The following is an 8,915-nucleotide window of genomic DNA, read 5'->3' on the forward strand; positions in this document are numbered from 1 at the left end:
ACGTGTATAGTCACCATTTACCTTGATGAAAACAGGTATTTGCAATGAGTAAGTTGTTAGTCTTGCAAAATTCTATCATTTGATCTCCAGCATCGTTTCTGTCACCTAGGCTGTATTTCCCAACTACCAATCCTTCTTTGTTTCCAACTTTCTCATTCCAATCACGTAATTATCAGTGCATCCTGATTGCATGTTTGATCAATTTCAGACTGCAGAAGTGGGTAAAAATCTTCAATTTCTTCATTTTTGGCCTCAGTGGTTGGTGCGTAAATTTGAATACTGATCTTTCTTGTAGGCACATGGATATTATCCTATCACTGACAGTGTTGTACTTCAGGATAGATCTTGAAATGTTCTTTTTGACGATGAATACAACACTATTCCTCTTCAATTTGTCATTCCCGGCATAGTAGACCATATGATTGTCTGATTCAAAGTGGCTAATACAGTCCATTTCAGCTCACTAATGCCTAGGATATCCATGTTTATGCTTTCCATTTCATTTTTGACAATTTCCAATTTTCCTAGATTCATACTTCGTACATTCCACGTTCCGATTATTAATGGACGTTTGCAGCTGTTTCTTCTCATTTTGAGTCATGCCACATCAGCGAATGAAGGTCTCAAAAGCTCGCGTCCATCCACATCATTAAAGTCGACTCTACTTTGGGGAGGCAGCTCTTCCCTAGTCGTATTTTGAGTGTCAACCTGAGGGGCTCATCTTCAGCCACTATATCAGACAATGATCTGCTACTATTCATAAGGTTTTCACTGGCTAATTCTTTTCAGAAGTAGACTGCCAGGTCCTTCTTCCTAGTTTGTGTTAGTCTGGAAGCTCAGCTGAAGCCTGTCTGCCATGGTTGACCTTGAGGGTATTTGAATACCGGTGGCATAGCTTCCAGCATCACAGCAACACTCAAGCCCCCACAGTATGACAAACTGACAGACGTGTGTGGGGGGGTCTCACAGTCTAGGAGGCTAGAAGTGCCAGCTTCAGGGGAAGGCTTTCTCTCTATGTTGGCTCTGGGGGAAGGTCCTTGTCATCAATCTTTCCTGGTTGAGGAGCTTCTCAGTGCAGGGACCCCGGGTCCGAGGGACGTGCTATTCTCCTGGCTCTTGTTTCTTGGTGGTATGAGGTCCCCATGTCTCTCTGCTGACTTCTCTCTTTTATGTCTCAAAAGAGATTGACTTAAGACACAGGCTAATCTTGTAGATTGAGTCCTGCCTCATTAACATAACTGCCATTAATCCCACCTCATTAGCATCATAGAGGTAGGATTTACAACACATAGGAAAATCACATCAGATGGCCAAATGGTGGACAATCATACTGGGAATCATGAACTAGCCCAGCTGACACATTTTTGGGGGACGCAATTCAATCCATGACACCAGCTGACATGCAGCTGCTGGGGGAAAACATTTGTTGTGTAAAATGAATTCCACTTGGGTGAGGTAACCTGTTGCTAAGAAGTGTTAGCCATTTCTCATTCCACTCCTGGTCCCCAAATAGCAGCAATTATACTGCAGGTAACATTTGTGAAGTCGAGGTGAAATTTCTGAGGTAAAAATAAAAAAAACAGAAAAACTCTTTTGGAACAACCCACCCTGGAGGACTGGCAAGTGGCCTATTCTCCAGGGGCCAAGGATATGAGAACGTTTCAGTCAAGAGCATCGAGTCTGTAGAGAAAGGCCTTACCATAGCAGTACTGTGTGGGGAGCTGCCCCGGGGAAGCAGCAGTTTGACAATATCCACGTTGTTGTGATGAACAGCCACGTGCAGAGGAGTCCAGCCATTCTACACAGGGGTCAAACACAAAAGAGAATAGCCTTCATTCCAGGGAATTTTCTTTCAGGGATTCCTTTAGCTATGTTGCTGTTGTGGTTGGCTGCTGTTGCGTAGGTCCCCTGCACAACGGGATCGGACCATTGTGATCCATAGGGTTTCCATTGGCTGAATTTTTGAAGTAGATTGCCAGGCCTTTCTTCCTAACCTGTCTTAGTCTGGAAGCTCCGCTGAAACCTGTTCAGCATCATAGCAACACACAAGCCTCCACTGACAGATGGGTGGTGGCTGTGCATGAGGTGCATCAGCCGTGAGTCAAACTCGGCTCTCCCTCATGGTGGTGAGAATTCTACCACTGAACCACCAATATCTCTCTTTAATCTGGTTAAAAATAATTCCAGAGCCAATCATGACCTGGAGTCACTAAAAGGTACAACCAGCTTTAGTCTTTGTTCTTCCCTCTAACCTAAAGGAGGGAGAGAATTTCGGACTCACTTTTCCAGCAGCGTTTGGATGTTCTAGCAGCAACTCTGCCACCCTGACCTTCCCGTACTTAGCTGCCACATGGAGAGGGGTAAATCCTTTCTGAGGAGAAACACAGGCTGTCAGGACCGCGGGAAGACACAGCTGTCCTCCCTGGAGAAAGGGCCCATGGCAAAGGAGGTTTACCACCTTAACTGGCATGGAGATGCCAATAAAATGAAGGACAAAGCAATTTTTGATCCTTCCAAGAGGCCAAGAAGCTTGGGAATTAGCAGCTTCCTTTACCACTCATCATTAGTACTTCTCTGTGATATAGTATAAAGCCATCATGCATTGTTATTGGGATGCTAGCTACTTGAGGGCAGGGACTGAGTCAATCTTTGTTGAATTCCCAGCACCTATCCGTCTTTTGTCTAGAGTACATGCGCAACAAATAATTGTTCTGTGATAAGTGGATGTTGGGTTAGTGCATGCATGAGAAACTATGGTTCACCATTTTTTCTGGGGAAGGATGACAGCACATCAGGCTTGCAGATGGCAGCCAGTCCTCTGGGTGTCAGCCCTCCCAGCTGCTTTCAACGTCATCGTCATCAAGGTAACAAAGAGGATCAGACAGGAACCCCCTCCCACACACAGGCCCAGTTGGGACTAGCCTGTGGCTTCCTGGGAGAAGAAGAAGGAAGGCTGTACCTTGGTCATGCAGGCCTGGGATGCTCTGTATTCCAGAAGGGTCTGGGCTGTCTCCACATGGCCTTCTCGGGCCGCAATGTGCAGGGGGGTGTGCCCGGCGGTAGTGGCCAGGTTGGGGTTGGCATTGTTTTCTAGCAGGAGTCTCACCATTTCTGTGTGGCCGACCCGAGCTGCACAGTGAAGTGGGGTCTGGTCATCCTGGACCCCAAAGTGAAAACAAACAACAGGGAATGTTGAGTTTACCTAATCCAACTCTTCATTTTATAGCGAAGGAAGTTGAGGCCCAGAGAAGTTAAGTGACTTTCGCAAGGTCACACAGCTAGTAAGATGAAGAGCTGGGATTCAAATCAGGTTGACTTACAGAAACCAATATCCTCTATCTTATTTAATCCTTCAAATTAGTTGTTATTTCCACTTAACTACTCAAAGGCTCAAGGAGCTCTGGTGGCACAATGGTTAAGTACTTGGCTGCTCACCAAAAGGTCAGTGGTTCAAACCCACCAGTAGCTCCGTGGGAGAAAAGATGTGGCGATCTGCTCCCATAAAGATTACAGCCTAGGAAACTCTATGAGGCAGTTCTACTCTGTCCTGTAGGGTCCCTATGAGTCAGAATCAACTCAATGGCACACGACAACAACCAAAAGACTCAGCACTCCCATCTGTAAAATGGGAATAATAAATATCTACCTCACACCACTATGGTTCAGATCAGGAAGATATTGTATATGAAGTGTTCCTTGTGGTGCCTGGCACTTAATAAACCATCAAGTTGATTCCGACTCATGGCAACCCCATGCGTATCAGAGCAGAACTGTGCTCCATAGGGTTTTCAAGGCTGTGATCTTTCAGAAGCAGATTGCCAAGCCTTTCTTCTGAAGCATCTCTGGGTCGACTCAAACTTTCAACCTTTGGGTTAGCAGCTCGGCATGTTAAGCACGTGTACCACTCAGGGACTCTTGGCACATGATAGGTAATGAATACATTGTGGTTGTAATTACTGTCTCCCAAATGGTGCCTGAGTGGACGCTCGTCTCTCTGAAGTCCACTTTGATTATCTCTAGGCCTGGGGTTGTGGAAGACACTGCTGAAGGGGAAGATGACGTTGTATCCCCCTTCTGCCCCACTTCCTGTTTATGCCTGATGGCTGAAGAAGGCGTTCAGTCGTCTGGGTGTCTGTGTTATGGGGCCTGGAGGCATCTCTCATGTGGCCCAAACACAAATCACTGACTGAACTCTAAATGGAGCCTTCCATTGTCTGTTGGGTTAGGAAGGCCTGATTCTGGCCACATCCAATCAATTCGCAAACTCATCAGCTTCTTTTTCACTCTCCCAATTCCTCAAAAACGTGTTTTACAACAAGAGGGAATCCTCCATTCTTAAGACCAAGTAATTCCTGGCTTATGTTCATTGGCAACATTTTCTTCAAAAAGTTGCTTCTTTTCTTATACCATGACTGCTCTCATCCTAAAAGCCTTTTAGCCCAATAAACATTGCAGGCCAGGCCAGCCATGCTCCTTGGACTTGAGGCTTTCATTATCCTAAAAAAACCACAGCTCTCTGACCCAAAAATATGGCCTGCAGAATCTGAGAGTTTAGTGCAACCTAAAAGACAATCGCAAATAATCTCCGTGCTACAAGCGCTGCGGCCAGACCTCTAATTAGGATGGATTTCTCCCCGCTGCACTTGAACTGCTTACACTCCAGGATCCTTCCCTTCCCACCTCCAAAACTCACCCTGGCCTTAGCATTGACTTTGGCTTTGTGCTGGAGCAAATATTTGGCCACTTCGGTGTGCCCTGCTCTGGCTGCCATGTGTAATGGGGTCTCCACTTTCTGTAAAATAACAAAATTACAGAAGTGTGAACACATGCTGGGTTTCCAGAAAGACCCTTACAGAGCTCCAGAGTGCCAGCTGGGAGAGTCTTGGCAGGTTTTCATGCAAGAGATGAAGTTTCCCCAGCATGCAGCTCTTTCAGCCTGGTGACGCCTGGTGTGTGTGCGCATGTGTATAAATGTGTGTGTGTGTGTATTCTGGGCACACTGAAAAGAAAACCTCAGAGCTAATGAATGTTAATGTAAATGTATACCCAGATAACACTTACAGAAGTTCTCAAATTATGGTCCAAAATAAAAACTCCAAGATTTACAGATATGTGAAAAGTTTAATTGGGAAAGCATTAGTATATGGGGATGTTCTCCTCAAGTCTGAAGCCCCCACTGGCCTGAGAATTCTACCTCTATCCCAGGAGAGGAGATCTTGGGAGGCTTGCTCTTCCTATGACTCACCACGGCGGAGACGCTGGGCGACGCTCCCCGCTGCAGGAGGTTCTTCACGATGGAAAGGTGCCCCATGAAGGCAGCCACGTGGAGAGGTGTCAGGCCGGACTGGAACACACAAGAGAAAGAAGTCCTTCTCTGCTCCACCAGAGAAGAGAGAAAGCAAGGGCATATCCAATGCTTTCTTGCATTTAGGGGCTCTACAAATGGTTATATAAGAAAAGGGAGTTAAATGAGGTGGGTTGGCTTCCCAGAAAATGGCTGGAGGAAAATCACTGTGGGGCAAGTTCTGCCCACTTTGAAAACTTGAAAAATAGCATCTGACCTTGGAAAGCTCCCTAAGACATGACACATATACCCTCATCTTAGTCACCTCTGATTTATGCCTTCATTCCTTCGAGCAGTCTACGTTTCAATTTTTATCTCACATGTACAACACACAACCTTGCAACTGTGCATGTGCGGAGCTACAACTGAACAGCTCTCCGAGAAGGGAGACATGCATGTTATTGGAAGAAGACAACAGGGCAGGGACCTTACGCTCGTGTGCACAGTGTCTCCTACCTCGGTGACAGCGTCAATCGAGGCTCCGGTCTTCAGCAGCAGCTCCATGACACGGTTATGGTTCTTCTTGCAGGCGATGTGTAAGGGGGTGAAGCCATTCTGCAGCCCCACATGAAGGGAGACAAGCAGGAAAGCTTACACACTAGCCCAAGGAACACCCAGAATATCACCTTGCTGTTCTAAAAGGCGGCCTCTGCCACAGCCTCTTAGAAGAATCCCAGAGAATAAAATGCCAGTTAATACAAAGCTTGTAAGAGACAGGGGGCTCTCACTTTATGCATCAGGCATGATCCTGAGCATGTTGTCTATAAACTTTTGAAAAATTGTTATCATATTTTTGGATGCACCCAAAGAGCCTGCTGTTTAAAGTTACCTTAGGGAGAAAGTTACAGTAAGGAGTACTTTTGTGAAGTAGATAATATTCCTTTTCCCCGAAACCACTCATTGTTTTAGTAAAATGGATTTCTGTATATCTGCTCTGCTCTAAAGTGATATACTAGAATGTACACTCCATGAGGACAGGATTTTGTTTGTTTGTTTTACTACTTTATGCCCCTAGGACAGTGGTTTTCAAGCATGGGCAATTTTGCCCCTCAGGGGACATGTGGCATTATCTGGAGACATTTTTGATGGTCACAACTTCACGGGGAGGGTACTGTTGGCATCTAGCGTATGGAAGCTAGAGATGCTGCAAAATATCCTACACTGCACAGGGCAGCCCCCTACAATAAAGAATTATCAGGCTCAAAAGGTCAGCTGTGATGAGGTTGAGAAACCCAGTGCCTGGCAGGCGGTAAATTCTCAGTGAAAGCCTTTTTGAATGAATGAATGAACGAGCTATCCTCTGCCATCCCTGGAGGATACCCTGCCCCTCAATTTCCTCCTCTGTGAATGGCCAGAGGGAGGTGGTGTGTCATGGGCGGCATGTCCTGTGCAGAGTTCCAGGCTTGCTACAGCCTAGAAGACCCTGGGAGGCCCTGGCCTGGGGGAGGATGGAGTGCAACCATAGCCACAGGAGGGAATTTACTTTAGGTCTAAACTCACCTCTCTCCAAATGCCATGAAACTGTCAACTGTAAGCCCCTCTGAAGAGGAAGCATGTTTACTTCAGGCCACTTTAGGCACCTCAAAGCAGGTAAAAAAGCCAGGTTGCCTCTAATAAACCCCTGCCCCTGAGCTTCAGGCCTGCCTCAGACTGGAGAGGGAGTCCCATCCCACATGCATACCATGGACATTGCCTCCTGAGTCAGGTCTCTGGGCCCAAACTACCCTTGACCTCAGCCTGTTACCTTGGAGGTCACGGTGACTGGGTGCAAGAGGTGACACCCAGCTGGAAGTAGAGTATGGAAGGATGAGTCAACTCCAAGCTATTACCCTGCATCTGCACTAACCTGCCTCCTGTGCCAAAGCAGGAACTACCACTTGTGAGGCCCTGAATCTTCAGAGCAGCATCTGGTGCAAGCTGCTGCCCTTCCCTTGGGGCTCAGTCATCAGCTCAGGTCCTGTCCCCTTCTGCCCACGCCCCTCCGCACTTTCTCCAACAGCCTCCCACTCACCAGGGCTCTGGAGTTTGGTTTGGCCCCTTTATCCAAAAGGACCTTGGCCACTCTGTGATGACCGCAGTGGGCTGCCACGTGAAGTGGAGTCAGGTGGTCCAGGGTGATGTCGTCTATTTCTGCGTTGTATTGCAATAGAAGTCGAACACAGTCGAGATGGTCTCCCTGAGCCGCCATGTGAATTGGGGACAAGCCATTCTAGGTGAGGAGGGAGAAACAAGCATTCACAAAGGCTTCTGGGGCAGAACATGGAAATTCAGGACTATGATTCCAACCTCACTCGCTACTTCTTCCCGACATGAGGCTTCCACGTGGCACTTGAGAGAACTTGGTTCATTCAGACCTCCACGCTCTTGCTGGTCTCTTTGACTGCAAATATTCCCCTGTCCACCTAGCCAAATCCCCAGAGCCAGCTCCAACCAGGCCCATCCTTTCCATGAAAGCGTCCCAGACCACCCCAGTCTCTTGAGGGCTTTTGTTATTACACCATCACCACTTATTCACGTATCTGCCTAACTGTATTCATGTTAACTTTTCAGGCCTGTGCAGCTTCTCTCCTTACACGCTTCGCAGGATCAGTGACTGTGCCTAATAGTTCTTCTATGGCCCACAGTGTCTAGTACCTGCAGGTAACACACATCACGCAGAGGCGTAGCTGAGGGGAGGAAAAGTGGGGACTTGCCCCCAGGCACAAGTCCAAGGGGACACCGGTGGTGTCACTAGGGAGATGCGGGGGGTGCAGACGCACTGGGTGATACTGTCGGAGGGGGATACGCCAAACTCCAAATTATGCAGGCCTTGAGCTGCTCCAGAAAGCCCACACCCGCTTCAGCCATGTTTCGGCGCTGCTCTCTGCTGCTGCGGCTCTTGGAATCGGCTGGGATGATTCACCCACCTGCCTGGAGGTGCCGCTCTGGCCACCACCACCCCCGCAGCCCAGACGCCTCCAGAGCCTGCCTGTCAGCCCCCCGCCAGGCGCCTAGGAAGCGGGCTGGTGGGAAATTGGGTGGGTTTTCATTGTCACTATCAACGTCTATTCATCTGGAAATTTAGAGGTTGCCCCTGGCACTCGTTACCCTGCTAGGACTCTGACAGAAACGGAAAACAAAACAAAACAAAACAAAACAAAAAAGCCCGTTGCCATTGAGTTGATTCTTCTGACTCATCGCAATCCTATAGGTCAGAGTAGAATTGCCCCATAGGGTTTCCAAGGAGTGCTGGTGGATTCGAACTGCCGACCTTTTGGTTAGCAGCCAAGCTCTTAACCACTGCTAGGCCCCTGACATAGCAGTCCTTAATTATTGTGGTTTTGAAGGAATTAATGGCAGTGAAATAGAATTGGATCTAAATCCCTCTGTTCTTTGTCCCTAACAAATACATACCACTCAAAAATTCTTTTAGGGATTCTGTTTCTTACACAGCAATTTGTTTAAAAAAAAAAACAAAACAAAACACAGAGGAGACTCAATCACTCACTCATTCAAACATTAATTCAACAAATACTTATTAAGTGATTGATATGCACCAGGATGGGTTAAGCTCTGGGGAAACAAAAGAGAA

At 47.3% G+C, this 8,915-nt stretch overlaps 1 protein-coding gene across 1 annotated transcript in view; it reads right to left on the minus strand.

Annotated features, from left to right (window-relative positions):
• Positions 1-8,915, minus strand: part of LOC101343621 (ankyrin-1) — a 112,692-nt gene that overhangs the window by 61,798 nt on the left and 41,979 nt on the right. Inside the window, exons 10-16 of the mRNA XM_023736696.1 lie at positions 7,356-7,553; positions 5,801-5,899; positions 5,246-5,344; positions 4,694-4,792; positions 2,960-3,157; positions 2,282-2,371; positions 1,700-1,798 (exon numbers count right to left, since the gene is read on the minus strand). Coding sequence (XP_023592464.1) covers positions 1,700-1,798; positions 2,282-2,371; positions 2,960-3,157; positions 4,694-4,792; positions 5,246-5,344; positions 5,801-5,899; positions 7,356-7,553 — 882 coding nt within the window. The remainder of the gene's footprint in view (positions 1-1,699; positions 1,799-2,281; positions 2,372-2,959; positions 3,158-4,693; positions 4,793-5,245; positions 5,345-5,800; positions 5,900-7,355; positions 7,554-8,915) is intronic.

This window comes from Trichechus manatus, unplaced genomic scaffold, assembly GCF_000243295.1.
Source record: "Trichechus manatus latirostris isolate Lorelei unplaced genomic scaffold, TriManLat1.0 scaffold00090, whole genome shotgun sequence".
Taxonomy (NCBI): Eukaryota; Metazoa; Chordata; class Mammalia; order Sirenia; family Trichechidae; genus Trichechus; species Trichechus manatus.